At 50.3% G+C, this 17,203-nt stretch overlaps 1 protein-coding gene across 1 annotated transcript in view; it reads right to left on the bottom strand.

Moving 5' to 3' along the window:
- The window catches only part of DLGAP2 (DLG associated protein 2), a gene marked incomplete at its 3' end in the record, with an annotated part of 747,505 nt that overhangs the window by 16,543 nt on the left and 713,759 nt on the right, over positions 1-17,203 (bottom strand). The window contains exons 10-13 of the mRNA XM_081221055.1: positions 11,066-11,415; positions 10,121-10,162; positions 4,125-4,210; positions 2,077-2,492 (exon numbers count right to left, since the gene is read on the bottom strand). Coding sequence (XP_081077181.1) covers positions 2,077-2,492; positions 4,125-4,210; positions 10,121-10,162; positions 11,066-11,415 — 894 coding nt within the window. The remainder of the gene's footprint in view (positions 1-2,076; positions 2,493-4,124; positions 4,211-10,120; positions 10,163-11,065; positions 11,416-17,203) is intronic.

The following is a 17,203-nucleotide window of genomic DNA, read 5'->3' as shown; positions in this document are numbered from 1 at the left end:
CTGGATTCCTTGCTCTCCTCTGTGGAACGTGGGGCAAGATCTTAATGTCTCTGAACGTCAGTTTCTTTACTTCCATAAAGGTGACAGTATTTTCTAGGTATCATGATACGCTCAGCCCTTGAAGATGCAAGTGATGCACTTGGCGTAGCCCTTGGCACTGTGTCCAGTACATGATGGCTTAGAGATTTCTTTTAAAAAAGTCTCTTAAAAAAAAACTATAATCCTTGATAAAATAATAACTGAATTAAAGGTACACACTAAATATGGAAAATCATGACATGGCAGGTTTTGCTCTGTGTTGTCTTACAAACACAGCAAGGACTAAGGACTAACCTCCATCTCTTCCACGCACAGAGGGAGACCAGAACCTTTTGGTCTAGGATGTGTCCTCAACGGTGTAAATCCACATGATTCTAGAATAAAATGCTGCAGACATACTGTGGGGTAAGCCCTGACAAGGGTTACCTCTTGCTGAACTGTCCCCCCATCTCCTCCCCTTCAAAGGCATTTCACGGAGGAGCCACAGGGTGTAGGAAACACATCCCGACTCATCAACCTCAGGCTCACGTCTTCCAAGCCCCGAGGACCGCTCACCAAGCCCGGGCTGAACGCGGGGGCGTGTACAGAGCGGGAGCTGACGGTCTCCGTCAAATCCCGGGTCAACTCGGGATAAAGAGGATAAATCCCTGTTACAACTCAAACGGTTTCGCCCCGTTGAAGCACATACTGACAAGTGAAGAAAAGCTGCGGGAAACGAGGGAGTTTTAAACATCGGATTGAGCGCAGTCACCGTCGGCTGTGCCCTCAACAGGTGACATGTGTGGACAAACGCGGGGGGGGGGGCGGTGTGACTTTGGCAGCTACATGCACCGATGCCGCATGGCCGGGGCACCAGCTACACTTCCTCCCAAACCCTCAGCGTCTAGGACCCACTCCGGTGAAGGAGGTGTGGGGGGTGATGACTGAGAGAGGAATGTGGGAGAAGAGAACTGGGGGTTTGAAGGCACGGCACTCTCCCCCTTTCTTCCTAAGTTAACAATGTACATTTTAACAACTCAGGATCAAAACACCAACCGTTTTCTTGGACTTCTCACGGGCCAGGGCCACTGTGTCTATAAGTTACCGTCCTGATACTTTCATCCTTATGCTTCCACTGCCGGGATTATTGACATATTCTCCTACAGCAGATTTCTGGACATGCAATGTCAGGGTGACATTGCCAAGGACATCAGGTGTCCTTTTGAACTTCAGGATTTATAGTGATCTAGCAATTGTACAAAGGACTTCATGGAAAAAGAAAACATTAAAAAGAGTATGCTTTGTCGAGTTAACACATTCAGAAACGCCTCTGTGAAACTGTATTTGGTAAAGACAAGTGTTAGTTGTATGTACCTTGCAATCCTTCTTGTGGTATTCTTGGTCTATAAACAAAGTCAGGAGGTATCTGTTTTGAAATCAACATAGCAATTCATAAAGGATGCTGCTTCTGGACAATCCTGACGAATAAGTTTCTTCAGGGAAAGGGGAGGTTGGTGCTTTTCTGTGCAAGAGCCAGAGACCCACCTGGAGTAAAGGGTTGGGAGCAGATCTGCGCTGCCCACACGAGGTCGGGGAACTTAGATCCCCACCCACCCGGGGATGGGAAACCGGGAGCCGCCATCACCAGCTGGCTGGTAAGTTATCTACCGTAACCAACGTTTCTTTGGCATATAGCCAAAGCAATTTCTTATAAACACGGGACAGTCATGATTCTAGAAAACGGCTGAACTGCTCCATATCAAGTCATTGCCAGAATTCAAGAGAACCGGCACGTGGAACATGAGATAAACTACATCCCTGTGAGCACAAGCCATCCTGTTATCCAACAAACAAAACAAAACAAAAGGATGCCCTTTAATATTTTAACGACTGCTTTTCTGCTCATTTACTTGTGTCTTAGAATTGGTGGGAGGCCGTAGGAAGCCCACTCATTTAAATTTACTCAGGGACCCAGGGACTTTCCCTGGGGATTCTGCCACTTGTGTTACGGCAACATCACGCGTGTCTACAAGCCTCAGAGGAGACCTGGGCCCTTACTTTCCTCCGCAAGGTCGTTCTCCTCCGCTTCCCTCTCCATCTCTTTGCACCAGCCTTCCATCCTCTTCGTCTCGCTGTGCAGCAGCTTCAGAAACCAAGCGCCGTCCCTGTGGCACGGAGACACGTGGCCGCCATCCACCGTGTCCATGGACGGCTCCAGCCAGGGGTCGGGAGGAGGCAGGTCGGCAGTGTCCACGGGGGTCCGATAGTCCTCTCGGTAGCTGAAGAGCCCCTGGGTCCGGACGGTCCGCACCGCCCCGTACTGGGTCGGGGTGCTGGGCTCCGAGTGCCTCTGGAAGGAGGACCCGAACTGCAGGCCCTTGTCCTCCGTGGCGACATGTCCCGGGAAGCCCTCCAGCTCCAGGTCCGCCTGCACCGCGGCCGTCACGCTGTTGGAACGCTTAAAGCGTCCGCACCTGCAAGGGAGGCAAGGGGGACAAGTGGGGCCTTTGCGAGGTGACCTCGTGCAGCAAAACCTAGATGCACTCATCAGGAGCGCGCCTGGGCCACAAGCCGGCACCTCGTGGGGAAGACGAGTGTTTTCATCTCTATCACAAGCACTTTGGTACTTCATCTATGGCAGAACACCATCTGGCTTTGCAAACAATGAACCTCTACCTTCTACCTAAGTTTCAATGTCTAAATAATGCCCGCTTAAGACTTAAGTTTATTGCACGACACAAGGAGGCTTGATGTATCCCGTGAAACCACTACCTTGGAGTGGTCACTTGCCTTTCAGGGAGACGCTACAAGTTTACTCTCTTCCGTTTGTGGCGTACACGTCAAACGAAGCCCGGCCGCTTCTTTTATGTCTACAATTCTTCTAAGTAATAACATCTGTGTCCTACTGAGTTTGGGTGGCTGTTCCTATCACAGCTCAGGACATGAGTTTCTTCCCCTACCTGAATAATGTAATATCATCCCGATTTTGTCTTTTATGCAAAACAATGAATCCAAATTCTGACCTCAGCAGGTGTTTAAAAAACATTTGCAGCGCATGTATTTAAATGTCAGTCATTCCACACAGCCGGTTACTGAAATGACTGGCAGAAGTGAGCTTATAACAGGAGTGCAGATTTTGCTGGTGAGAACTCTGGGTGTGTGTGTGTATGTGTATCTGTGTGTGTGTGCACGCGTGCATGTGTGTCTGCACATCCAAACTTTGCCCACGCTACATGTTTTGGCTCTGCAGAAACTGGCCCCTGGCTGGCACACAGCTGTGAGTACAGCTGGTTAATGGACCTGCCACCATCTCCTGCCCTGGAGGCAAAGGAGCTGAGAACAAGCCACCACGGGGGACGGAGACAGCCAGCCCAGGTCCCCAGGTACAGACGACGACGTGCGGGTTCTGAGAGCTCGTGTCCTGGGGAAGCCATCAGTTTGTGTTCTGAATTCCTTGGCAATCAAAACCTTTGCAGGTTGGTCCTAAGGCCCTCCACCGTGAGCGAATCACCGGGGCTTCACAATGTAATGCGCTCATCAAAATTTGTTCTTATGAAATTTACAAGATATGCTATTTTAAATATAAAATAAAATAGTCATCCTGTTTTTGTGACAAACACAACACTCCTGTAATGGACTTCTCTGTGTTTGACAGTTTGAGGGGTTCCTCTGAAGTGTCACAATCCCAGCACAGCTAAGGTCTTAAACTTCTTTCAATCTCCCTCCCTCTCTCTCTGTCTTTCCTTTTACTTTTAACATGATAAGGTGAGAAAACCTGTGCTTGTTTCACCCTCAGCCTGTTTTTTCCCTTTGGATAAAGGACTCTAACATTCAGAGCTGCCAGCCCCTCTGCTTTCGTAGGTGGTAAATTACTTTAGAAGAAGCGGGTCCCCTGACGCTTGCAGAAACAAGGCATGGGAGGATGTTAATTCACACTTGAATGATACACGTTGAAAAGTATAAAGATATGACCCTGTTTCCTGGCCTGAATTATTGATGGTCAAATGGCCTGAATTATTGATGGTCAGTGTGGTCTAGACACTTGCAGTCAGGTTACAGACCAAGAGCCCCGTTTGGGAGAGGGGTGTATGCGGGGGGCTGGTTACCGTTTCTCGTTCTCCACCTGCACGCCAACAGACTGGTACTCCCGCAGGCCACGGCTCTCTGTGTCAGAGTCGGTAGCTGTTTCCACCTAATTCAACACAGAACACCTTATTTTAGAACCGAGACATGGGACCTGAGCCAGGGACTATTTGTGTGTGTGTGTATTCATTTGTGGTAATTAATTATGTATTTGTTTAATTAATGCAGAGACGCACTTGACCCAGGAAAATGACAGAGAGAGGGAAATGCACTCATATTGGCATAAGTTAAGTTGCTACTGTGTTTCGTCAAATTCTGCGTCACCACTTGAACTCAACGCGGCACCTCAGTCTTTTAAATGTATGCAAATATAATTGCTTTGTTTAGCTCGGGCAAAAATAGGCTTTGTTAGATTGCATTATGAGAGGACTTAAAAGCTCTTATCACACCCTACAGGTACAGCATGAACCAGAGAGCTAACAAAACACACACGCGATTCGATAGGACTGTGCTGATGGCTGCATCCACATACAAGAACACACGGAAGGAATTTAAGCATTTACCAGGAACACCGAGGTAACCTCTCCATCTGCGCCTACACAGAGCTGTCTCTCTTTTGCTAACGACTGTGCCCAGAGCAGGGCGATGTCAGAACAGAAATCGTGCATTCTACACACAATCCTTATGGCGGCTGCGTTTGCCGAAAACTCTCCCCAACCCCAAAGAAGCATTTATGATCATCACTGGTGTAAAGTTAACTCATGAGAGAATTCTAGTAGCGCAGGTTTTCTAAAAAAAAACCAAACAAATAAACAAACAGCCCCCCAGCTGCCCCGCAAACTCTCAGTATGAAAAGTCTGCAAAACCAAAGGTTCGTTTAGTCACATATTATCCCAGCCACTACACTGTCCCTTGTCCTTTTCACAAAGAATATTGCCCACTGTCTCAAAAGGACGTTTGACCCCAATCCACAAACGTCATAACGAAACTGTCAAACACATCTTTTCTAAAAAATATTAATGATCGCTGCAAGGGTAAGATACAAACCATTAAACGAATAATCAGGACGCTCTCCTGTGAGTTGTGAGAAAAAAGGTGTACTTAACAATTGTGCCTGTAACTTGGGATGCCCCTCGGCTAAGCCTTTGTCGCTGGGGGCTGACTCATTTTGTGGTGAGTAAAAGTCATGGTACTAAGAGCGAGCTGGCATTTGTTTTCCGCTGACCCCGCACCGGGTACCATGCTAAGAGCGGACAAGTGTTACTACACCTGGTGCACAGGATGCCCTGTGCCATTTCCAGCCACATCCAACACTGAGGAATCAGAGAAGGTGAGTAACTTGCCCAGGGGTGCACAGCTTGTCGGGGGGGCAGAGCCATGCTCTGCACTGATCCGCTGTGGCCAGAATCAACACGGCCACATGGAGACCCTGCAGCTCCCGGTGGGCTGCGGAGCTGGGGACAGCAGCCGGGGGCTCCCCACTGTTTATTGGTGCAATTCTGAAAACATGCACGGAAGTCGACTCTCATTTGTGTCGCATATTTTGGCGGCTGGAAGAGGAAATAGGTTGACTGCAGGGGGAAACATGCTTGAATAAAATTCCTAACCTTGCTGTTAATCACCACGTCTTTTGAGTTTCAAGTGGGTCACGGCTCACATAAATGTTACCTTGCTGGGTGGGGAGACTGTTGTTATTGTTTTACACAAAAAGATTGCAATAAAGGTTAATATATTAAAAATGTTACCCTATGTCAGTGCAAAAGGAGCTACCTTGTGCTTTAACTGCTATTCCATTCTATGGCTATAACCTGATTTATTTAATCAGTCTTCAGTGGACGGATAATTTGGTTATTACTAGTTTTCTGACATTGTCAATGACGCCGCTATAAATACACGTCTGCACGTGCATGTACTTTGGTGACTATACTCACAGCCCCCATGTGGTGGCTGAGGCAAAAGTATCCCATTTTACAATTTTGGTAGGTATTGTTGAATTTGACAGATACATAATATGGGTGAAATTGCTTCATTCGTATAGTTTTAGAGAGGTATTTGTAATGGAAAGGGCATTAGCTTTTCTTCATAAAAATGTTCCAAGTATTTGCCTTACTGTTTCCAGTCTTAGGATTCTGGTCTAAAGAAGTTACCTCGAATTCTAACAAGTTATAAGGTGACACGTAGGGACAATAGGAGGCTAGGAAAGCAGGATAATAGTAACACATGGTGAGTTTTCATTTCTCATGACACAGAATAGCTGTGCAGCTATGAAAGTGATGGTTTAAGGATGACACCACGAAAGATGCTTACGATCCAATGTCCACTAAGGAATGTAGACTAGCAGGTGGCGTGAGCGGTCCTATCACAAGACGTGTGTGCACACATACAACATGCACATCTTCACAGATACGTAAACATGCCATAAAGTGACTAAAAAATACAACCAAGGTATCACAAAATGCCCTTTTCTTCCTTTCTCTCGTGTGTACGTTTTCTCTTATAATTCTCTTATTTTTACAGCGAATGAGGAAAAGCAGCTTTGGAGGCAGTCAAATCCTGCCTCTTTGCTGGCCGTGTGGTACTTGGGTAAATCTCTTAAATTCAGTGGAGTCTTTTCTTCCTACTCTCAAAAGCGAGGGAAGCGCTGGGCACCTGGTCTGATTGACGTCAGCTTCTGCACAGCACATCTAATGCTCTGCCCTCTCACCCCCGCTTTGAAGATCATCAGCTATATTAACAATAAGGTATTAAATTCAAGGAGTTTATAGTTAATGACTTTTTTAGATTTTACAGTGTTTGTCATATGAAACCTCTGTCAGAAAAACAAGAAGATAGCTCTACTTTTCAGGAGGTAAAGGTGAAGGGGGGATATGATCCAGTGGTACGAGGCCAGGATGAGCTAAATATTTATCATTTCAGAAATCCTGGGTCAGCTTTATGCAGATGGGGAAAAAAGTAAGTTTGGGACAAAGAAAAGGAATTACTGTTGTGCACAGTGGAAAGGAAATCAAAGGACTGTTTTCCCGAGAGAAAATTCTGCCTAGGAGGGTAAAAGGATTGTAAAGGTTTGGAGAAATATATGCGTACATTCTTTTTTTTTTTTTACAAGATCCACGGTGTTCCAGGCATTGCGAAGAAAGATGAAATCAGCAAAATCCCTGTCTTTTAAAGGAACTCTCTGTGAAGCAAACGCTGTACCGGAGGTGTTCACTGATGAGAGGGGAAAGGACCACCCCATCGCTGAAGTGAGTGGTGGGCGCCGGGATCCAGAAGCCCCCGCCTCACTCTCCCGGGCCTCAGTGGAGGGACGGATACTGAGCCTCGGGCCAGGAAGAGCAGTGGGAAGGAGGACGGTCCCGCACAGGCCAGTTAAGGAACAAGGAGTTTGGTGTGGCCGCTGTGTGTGTGAGTGCACACACGTGTGCGTGTACATGCCTGTCCGCATGTGTGCACGTGCATGTGTGCAGCACATGCGTGTACCCATGAGCGCACATGTGTGACTGTGCATGTGTGTGCGTGGCCCGCGTTTTCAGGAGGTGAAGGCTGATCGTCCGTAGTTGGAGGCACCAGAGAGAAGCAAGCTGTTACTAGAATATTTGCTGGAGCTCCAATCTCAAGTTTTTGCTCTAAACTGAGCTCATTTTAGGCTCTGCCTTCAAAACTTCACACATAGCAAAGCGGGTACGTTGCTTCCCATACAAAGTCCCCGCAGTTCCCTCAGGGACCTATTACAAGTCCAACAGTTAAATATGATTTGCCAACCCTGCTCCGTGAGATGCTCACAGCCCCAGCAGAAGCAGTTAAGAAGGTGGGGTGGAGAGGGAAGGCTTGCTGGAAACGTGAAACGGCTGGGACTCCGAGGGCGTCCTGGGTCAGGGTAAATCAGCAGCATCTCAGAGAGGACGTTTAAACCCAGTAACCAGCTGGTGACACCGCAGAGTGGGAATCGCTCCCATTTTAGAGATGGGGTGACTGAGGCAGACGGAATTGAAGGATCCCTGACAGTAAACTACATCACAGGGTCTGGGAACAGTAAACGCGTTCTACAGAGTTTCACATGCGCACACACACACACACACACACACAAGTAGAAACTGCAATAACAGACAAATCACAGATAAAAACAAAAATGAGCACAAAGAAAATAGCTAACTGTCACCACCATCGTGAGGAAAAGTGAGGTAGGGCCAGGTGTGGGCTCCAGGTGAGAAGACAGGTGTGCTGGCTGGGATATGTCACCAGGAGGGACCCAGGTCTGGCGCACACCTGCAGGGCCTGGGCAGGATGTCACGGGAGGAGCCCTGAGCTGAGCCCCTGAGGACCCTACACATCAGTGCTCATCCTGGGCCCGGGCTCCAGGGAAGGTGCAGGCAGGAGGGCGCACTCTGCTCGGGGGGAAGGACAGCGTCTGTAAAATGAAGACTCTGCACTGTCTAAGTTTCCCTGACCGCTGTGGTTCTGGGAGCCCGTCAGGTCCTGGTTCTGGGAGGCCAGGCGGGAACCCGTCCCCCCAGCGCTGGATGGGCTCTCAGAACACCAGCCACCCTGCCCTGCAAGCTGAGGACAGCGTGATGGGGTCGGGGGCGTTGCCGTCCTCCACGCGGGGTCATGGGGTGAGAATCACAGCAGGCTCCCGGGGTGGGGGGGTCACCACTGGACCCTCATTTCTTCCCCTTCCATGTGCGGCAGGAGACTGCAGGCTGGGGTCCCACCCTCCCCCTGTGGCTGTCAACCTGTAGGCAAGTCACTCACCCCCAGCCTCAGGTTCCCCGTCCCTGACAGGGATGTGGCTCCAGCTGGCCCGTGGGGTTACTGTGAGGATGAGGGCAGCTCGGGGCGGGGCTGGGACGCAGACTCAGCAGATCCACACGTGGCCCCAAGCCAGCCCCCTTCTTCGCCCTTAGCGTCACCTCTACTTTGTGCCCTGACCACCCTGACGCCCTCGAGCATTCTTCTAGAGCTTTCTAGGCATCTAGGGTGGTCCTTCCATCGGCTCCGTCTTCACTTCATCCCTCTCCCCCCTGTGCTCTCGAGCTGGCGCCCCACACCCATCTGTCTCCCGTTTATCCTGACACTCGAGTTTCTTGGACGACATCTTCTTTGGCTTCCAGCTCACTTCCCTTGGCCACCGCGAGGTGACAAGCTCGCATCGTGCTGTGACATGCCACCAGGAGGAAAGCGGAACCCCTGCATTCGCACGCTCGCCCACACTCGCCCACCGACACTGACCGAGAGCTCGCTATGTGCCAGGCGCTGTGCTAGGCGCTGGGTACCAAGAGGCGGCAGGTGCGCCCGGCCGGCACGCGATGCGCAGCTGGGGGAGGGTCCGGCGAGGCTGGTAGGGAGGGTGACCCGGGCAGAGCGGGGGACCTTCTGGGGAGAGGCACGGCAGCCAGAAGCAGAATGGGGCGTGTGGGGGGGGTGCTCCTGGGGTGACTTGCAGGCAGGAAGTGGTGGCTGGATAAACTCGCTTTATGGGCTTCTGGAATTACCTGAAATTATCTGAATTACCTAGAAAGTTCCCGCTATTTTCGGGTAAGTTGGCAACTCCTCGTGTTTGGAAGTCGACCCTCCAGCCTTGTTTGTGGCTGGGTGGGCTGTGCCCCTGTGGCAGGGGGCGGGTGGGCAGACCGGGGGGCACACGCACCCAGGAAGGTGACCTTGGCCTCCTGAGCTTGGGGGCCTCACAAGTCTCATCTGGAGACGTGAGTCTAACGGCAGAGTGACCCCCGAGTGAACGCCAGCTGCCCCCGTACCAGTACCCCCGGCCCGGCCAGGCCTCGGCTGCAGCGAGTCGCCTGCCCGTTTGAGCCCCAGTTTCGTCCTCATCAGAGTGGGGCTGAATCTGTGTCATCAGGGGATGCAAGGGTTCCCTGCAGTAATATGGGAGCACCTAGCATAGAGCCTGGCATATAGAATCAGGACAGAGAGAGGTGACATGAGCAGTGGTATGAATAATCCAAAAAGGGAGAAAAAATAAAATTCATGCGTACTTGGCTTTGGAGTATATTTTGGTACTTACATCTGACCTTGGGTATGGCTGATGCTCTGGGAATTCAGAATCCTAAACAAAACAACGAAGCCACAGTGTGGAGACCGGGTTCAGAGGACCCAGACCAGCGGGCAGTCTCCCCAGCCTGCGTCCCCCGGCCCCCGACGCCCAGAACACGGCTCCCCTCTCACACCTGCTGAGCTCGCAGGCCCTCCTCCCTGGCGCCAGGGAAGCCCTCGGCTGGACTCGGGCTGGTGGAGGCGCCCGTGCTTGCCGAGGACGCCGCGGGGAACCTGCCTGGCTGGCCGACACCACCTCTTGCAGGGAGTCATGGCAGAATTCTTGGGAAACGTGGTCCGCGCGAGGCCTGTCCTGGGCCATCTCTGGGTTGGGGCAGGAGCTGGATGGTGCTGTTCCTAGCCGGGCGCCTTCCCCGTCCCTGTGCCCGAGTGGATGCGGTAGTGGGAGCTGGTGCAGGGGCAGCCTCTGCGGCCTGAGCGGAGGTGGCTCGGCCCTCGGTGCTCAGAACACAGTGACCAGAGCTAACCCAGCAGCGTCCTGGGGTCGGCGCGGGGACTTTCGGGGTCACCTCGAGTGGCTGTGAGCCCCTTTTTCGTACAAGCAGCCCTTCCCTGTCATTCACCTTTGGTCCCAATGCCCTTTCTCCCCACTCTACTGTTAGGCCACAAGACTAAAAATCAGGTTTCAACCACAAAACCTCCTTCTTAAGTGTCAGAATAACCTATTTCCATACTCTCCAAGCAGCTGGCAGCCCCTGGAAATGCCTGGGGGGGGCCCTCCGGGTGGCGGGTGGGCCTGGCCGGGGCATCCCGCCTGCTGCACCCACAGGCCAGCCTCCCCTGAAGGCCAGGCCCAGGCTCTGGAGCCTCCGGCCCCTGCGGGGTCCCTGCGAGGGCCCGGGCCGAGGTCGGCAGTGCTCGGTCTGTGTCACCGTGGGGGGCACGCGGGAGGTACCTGGACCCCGATGGAGGAACGCCGGCTCTGGAGGAAGCCCTCGGCCTTGGACACGATGGTGGCCTTGTCACTGGTCCGCGCCGAGCCGCCCTGGCCCTCGGCGGCATGGCGCTGGGCCGCGGCCGTCTCCAGGGCCAGGCTCATGGCCTTGTTGCTGTCCAGACTGTCCGTGGAGTTGTAGAGGCCGCGGCCGTCCTGGGGCCACGGGGCCATTCTCTGGGCGCGGCTGTCCTGGTAGGCGTCCTGCGTGGACTCAGTGCTGCTCTGCGCTGTCACCGAGATCAGAGGCTTGGAGGTGGCGCGGGGGGGTACGGGCGGCGGCGTCTTTTTGTAGTTGGTGTAGGACACGGCTGGAAGAGACACAGAGGCCCGTCAGCGGGGCTGGGTCCCCGCCGCCCACAGGGAATCTGGTCCACGACCGAGCCCTCCCATGGCCACGGGGCAGGTCTCTCCCCGACGTCTAGCCTAGGAAACTGAGGCAGAGTGTGGGGAAAACGCTTTATGCTCAGAGAGAGTCGACAGGGATGTGTGTATAACAGCGAAAAACTATAAAAACACCCCCAAATCCAGCAGAATAAGTAACGTCTGACTCAGCAGGACAGAAGGCAGCCACACCACCGTCTTCAGGCGGGTCCTGGTAGCAGGCGAAATGCTCATTTTATAACTCCAAGCGAAAAAAGCAGGGCCTACTCAATTCTATCCAGTCTAAGATGGAATATATTGTAAAGAAAACCTGTGAATGAAGAAAATTGAGAAGTACATTCTAACCACGGTCATCATTCAGTGATGGTGTGGCTGACAGGTCTCTGTATATCCTACCAACGCTTCTAATGAATAGGTATTCTTTTTTTTTTTTTTTTGGTACGCGGGCCTCTCACTGTTGTGGCCTCTCCCGTTGCGGAGCACAGGCTCCGGATGCGCAGGCTCAGCGGCCATGGCTCACGGGCCCAGCCGCTCCGCCGCATGTGGGATCTTCCCGGACCAGGGCACGAACCCGTGTCCCCTGCAAAGGCAGGCGGACTCTCAACCACTGCGCCACCAGGGAAGCCCGCATAGGTACTCTTTTAATCATGGAGAAAAACACACAGTATCAGAAAGCTCTTTGCTCCCCATAAGTACATGCTCCCTGGGTACAAACCGTAGGAGCCGATTGAGAATGGACCCGGGTCTCCACGTCTACCCGGTTCATAACCACCACTTCGCCTTCTCTGAGCCCTGCACACATTGGAGTTCTACACACGCCACTGACAGTAAACCCCCCAAAGAAAATAAGTGCAATTCAACATGAATTGATATTAAATGCCTCTTAGAAGGCACCCAAAATTCATCAGATATATATGCTGGGCTCTGGGTGTTACCAATTTTCACAGCAGGAATGTATCACATCCGCTCTGAAGGAATGGGTTTTCCATAGGTGCTGGTCGTGTTTCTTTACCTGGAAGGGAGGACTGGCTAGAAGTGTTTCCGAGAGGGACGCGGGTGCCCTCATCACCACGCAAAGCATGCGCACCCACGCAGGGTGCAGGCGTCGGGGGCTGTTGGCTTGGGTACCAGACGTGCCCAGGAGGACGGCCTGGGCGGGCTGAGCCTCGTCCGTGAGGACAGACGGAGCAGCTGTTTCCTTGAAGGGCCTCCAGACACTGTGCCCGGGGATCACCAGCCTGCTGCAGTGTGGAAATGAACCATTTCCTCTCCGGTTTGTGGGGACTTCAACCAACATTCCTAACCCTTACCCTCTGCGCCAGTGATTTTTAAATCTGTGTGAATGGATTTTCCCAAGAAATAAAGCCTCAAATGTCATCCCGGATGAACATAGGCAAATAAAACAAAATGAGTTTGTCACGTCAGGATGATCTGAGTTTTAAGGCATAACAACTTTGCATGAAAATTTATGAAGTGCACACATTTTCAAAAGGATGAATGGGAAAGAGGCGCTGAAAGGTAGGAAACACGGGGGGGGCACACGGTTATTAGAAAAATGGGCTTTGAATATGGTTTACACCCGAGAAACCTCTAAAAGCACTCTCTTTAAAGACTCTCATCAAGCTCTAGAGGAAAACTGTGGAAAGCTGACTTTATTCAGGGCTTCACTGTGGGAGATTCCGGTGTTTAAGGAAAGGCTCCCAACCTCCAGCACTTACCACTAGCTGCTGTTCTAAATAAGCCTGAGCCCGGAGCCTGTGTCACCAGCCAAAGCAAGTGGTCCTCCTGGAGGTGGGGCTGCAAGTGGCTCTCCCTGCTTCCCCCAGACCGTCATCCACAACCCAGGGTCCCTGTGCCTGAAGTCCGCTTCTTGTTTTTTTTTTTTTTTGCTGTACGCGGGCCTCTCACTGTTGTGGCCTCTCCCGCTGCGGAGCACAGGCTCCGGACGCGCAGGCTCAGCGGCCATGGCTCACAGGCCCAGCCACTCCACGGCATGTGGGATCCTCCCGGACCGGGGCATGAACCCGCATCTCCTGCATTGGCAGGTGGACTCTCAACCACTGCGCCACCAGGGAAGCCCGTCAAGTCCACTTCTTAAGGGCACCTTCAACATCCTCAGCAGGTCTGTCCACCTGCAATGTCCTAGTGGCTAAAACACTTTGGTTTAAGGAGACCTCTGCCCATCCAGGTTCAGTCAATCACAAGGCATCCACCCCCGATGCTGCGGTCCCTCCTGCCCTGGTCCCGCCCTCTGTCCTGTCCTCTAAAGCCTGCAAAGCCTCGGGGCCACCAGACCTGCTCAACGCAGCCTTTTAACCTCCTTCACACACCTACCGTCGCGGCCCTGCCAGGCCCCCTCAGAGCACAGCCAGGACTGAACGAGCTTGCTGAAAGCCCAGCATCGTTCCCATGGGGCTCAGGTCACTAGGACACAAGGTTCTAGGAGTCAGGGAGCCCGGCCCCATCACCAGGCTAGGGAACTGCTCCAAGAGAAGAAAACTGCAAAGCAAAGAAAACCTGCCTCTTCAAAAACGTTAATTGGTGAATGTTTTATAAAAACATGCTGTCACAGACATAGAGAATGGACTTGAGACACGGGGGGGGGAAGGGTGAGCTGGGACGAAGTGAGAGAGTGGCATGGACATATATACACCCCCAACTGTAAAATAGCTAGCTAGTGGGAAGCAGCCGCATAGCACAGGGAGATCAGCTCGGTGCTGTGTGACCACCTAGAGGGGTGGGATAGGGAAGGTGGGAGGGAGACGCAAGATGGAGGAGACATGGGGACATATGTATACGTATAGCTGATTCACTTTGTTATAAAGCAGAAGCTAACACACCATTGTAAAGCAATTATACTCCAATAAAGATGTTAAAAAAAAAAAAACACGCCATCAACCTGAAGTCTTGCTGTGGATGCTGTGACTCTGGATGCTTGGAGTCTGCAGCTTCTTCCCCGTGGGCACCAAAGTCACCGGCTGGAGAGGGTGTGGAGGAGAGGGAACCCTCCTACACTGTTGGTGGGAATGTAAATTGGTGCAGCCACTATGGAGAACAGTGTGGAGGTTCCTTAAAAACTAAAAATAGAGCTACTATATGATCCTGCAATCCCACTGCTGGACATATATCCAGAAAAGACAAAAGCTCTAATTTGAAAAGATACATGCATCCCTATGTTAGGAGCAGCATTATTTACAATAGCCAAGACATGGAAACAACCTAAATGTCCATCGACAGATGAGTGGATAAAGATGTGGTACATACATACAATGGAATATTACTCAGCCATAAAAAACAATGAAATTTTGCCACCTAGAGATTATCATACTAAATGAAGTAAGCCAGACAAAGACAAATATCCTATGATATCACTTATACATGGAATCTAAAATATGATACAATGAACTTATTTACAAAACAAAAACAGAGTCAGACATAGAAAACAAACTCGTGGTTAACAAAGGGGAAGGGATAAATTAGGAGTTTGGGATTAGCAGATACACTCTACTCTATATAAAATAGATAAACAACAAGGTCCTACTGTATAGCACAGGGAACTATATTCAATATCTTGTATTAAACTATAAAGGAAAAGAATATGAAAATGAATATATATATGTATATATATCTGAATCACTTTGCTGTACACATGAAACTAACACAACATTGTAAATTAACTATACTTCCATAAAAAATAAATAAATTTTTAAAAAAGAAAGGGAAGTCTCCCATATTTCCATTCTGGTTCTTTTAGAGCTACAGTAAATCTTCCTTGCTTCAGACATAAAGTGATGTAAGCGTGCGTGTGACCTGGGAGAAGCTGCCTTCTCTCAGCCTCAGTTTGCTCATCTGTAAAAGGGAAGCAGCCACAGTCACTTAACTGCTGTCGCGAGGATGATGGGGAACAAAGCTCACGCGGGGGCGGGCGGAGCGCAGTCTCGGGAAGGGCGGCCCTTACAGCGGTGTCACTTAGAGCTGCTCATGGCTCCTCCCACCGTGGATAGAAAGACAAACACCAACAGCAACCAGCACTCAGCACCCCCTCATTTCTTTGGAGGCTGTTACCAGGTCACCGTAGGGGTGTTTACGAGACACAGTCTCGGGGAAGAACAATCAGTGTGCACCCCGCCAGGAGCACCCCCAGGGGCACGGCTACGACTGGGAGAGTGTCTCTGTGGCCATCTGAGCTCTCCATCCTTTAGCCTCACGGAAGCTGCAGAACAACCTTGCCGGTTGATGGCACTTGTTGTTCCATTTCCCAGATGAGAAAATGGAGGTTCCAGTATCTTTAAACGTTTTCCTGAGGACAGCCAGAGAGTCAGCGGCAGGACGGGACCCAACGCCACCCCAGCTGCTGACTAGAGAGACTCCTTCCTCCTTTCCCTGACCTGAACCCGGCTCAGCCTGCTTTAATTCCTGGGGTATTTTGGATGGGACCCCTGCATCTAATCCCCCACCATCCTCTGAGGCAGCTGTCCTCAGGCAGGCAGTGTAGACTCAGGTCCCGGTAGCCTTGCCGGCTGGTTTGCACCACTGACTGTGGAGTTCCAGGGCTGCCACGCTTCCACGAGCTGTTCCAGGGGACGACCACGTGACGTCCCCCCAGAACGTGGGCTCCCCTGAAGACATGTGGGCCGACGTTTAGTTAAGTGGCCCAGGGAACATTCTGGCTGAACACGTGAGGATTTCCCACCCCCTGGGATCCAATCACCATCTTCTCGATGGGGGAAATATGTGCAAGCGTGGGACAGTTTTAAGTCCCTGAATGTATTTATCACTTGTCCCTTGATTCCCCTTGAAATGGCTCCAGTGAAAATCCAACACATACATTTATAATGAAATAAATAGGCGCTACCTAATGTTTTGAGAGTAAATTTACCAAGTTAAATAAACACATTCAGAAAACACACATAAAAATTTCCAGGCACCCAGATATCAGATCCATTAGTACCCATTAGTACAGAAGTCAAAATGGAATTTGTAGTTTCAGACGTAAGACAGGCGTTTAACACACATTTTGAATGTCCCTTTTGCCACCCTCTCAGGCCCTATATGCACACGATGTGATCCCTCGTGTGACTTTGAATGAGGCTGTTTACTGCTGACAATGCAACACTTTTATATTCTTGGTCAACTGTACGCTTTTGAATTTGATAATTTAAAAATTAAGTGTCAGTTGTCAGTCTTGGGTAAATAAAAATTAATGTATACAAACTACTTTAGATAAGTAAAATAACACTGTGACAGAATTTTTGAAAAATAAAGTATATCAATGTATTCATTCATAAGTCCATTCTTTTGACAAATACATGTTGGTACTTACAATCTCATGGAGGAGAACTGTATATTCTTAAACGCCTCCTTAGAACTAGAATTAGAAGCTGGGAAATATAGTAAAGAAAGAATTAAAAATGCTCATTTGAGCATGTTAATTTGCTGCCATGGATTAAAATAAACCATTATAGGTAACATTTTACACATTCAAGAAAAATATTCGATTATTCAGTTGAACAGTTTAGGTAATAATGATTGAGCTAATTGTTAGTTACAGGCTGTATCATCTATCATTTTCTACATGTAGGTCAGACAAACATTATATATGAATGAAAATTTTAATTTTAACTTAGCAATGTAATTCTGTCAAAGTGTCTACAGCTTCAAAAAGCAGATGAATCAACAGAGAGATTTCTAAACATCCCAAGATTTGTTTCAATA

Source organism: Mesoplodon bidens (assembly GCF_964165515.1).
Source record: "Mesoplodon bidens genome assembly, chromosome: 20".
Taxonomy (NCBI): Eukaryota; Metazoa; Chordata; class Mammalia; order Artiodactyla; family Ziphiidae; genus Mesoplodon; species Mesoplodon bidens.
The sequence above is the reverse complement of the archived record's forward strand: the minus strand, read 5'-3'. Positions and strand labels throughout refer to the sequence as shown.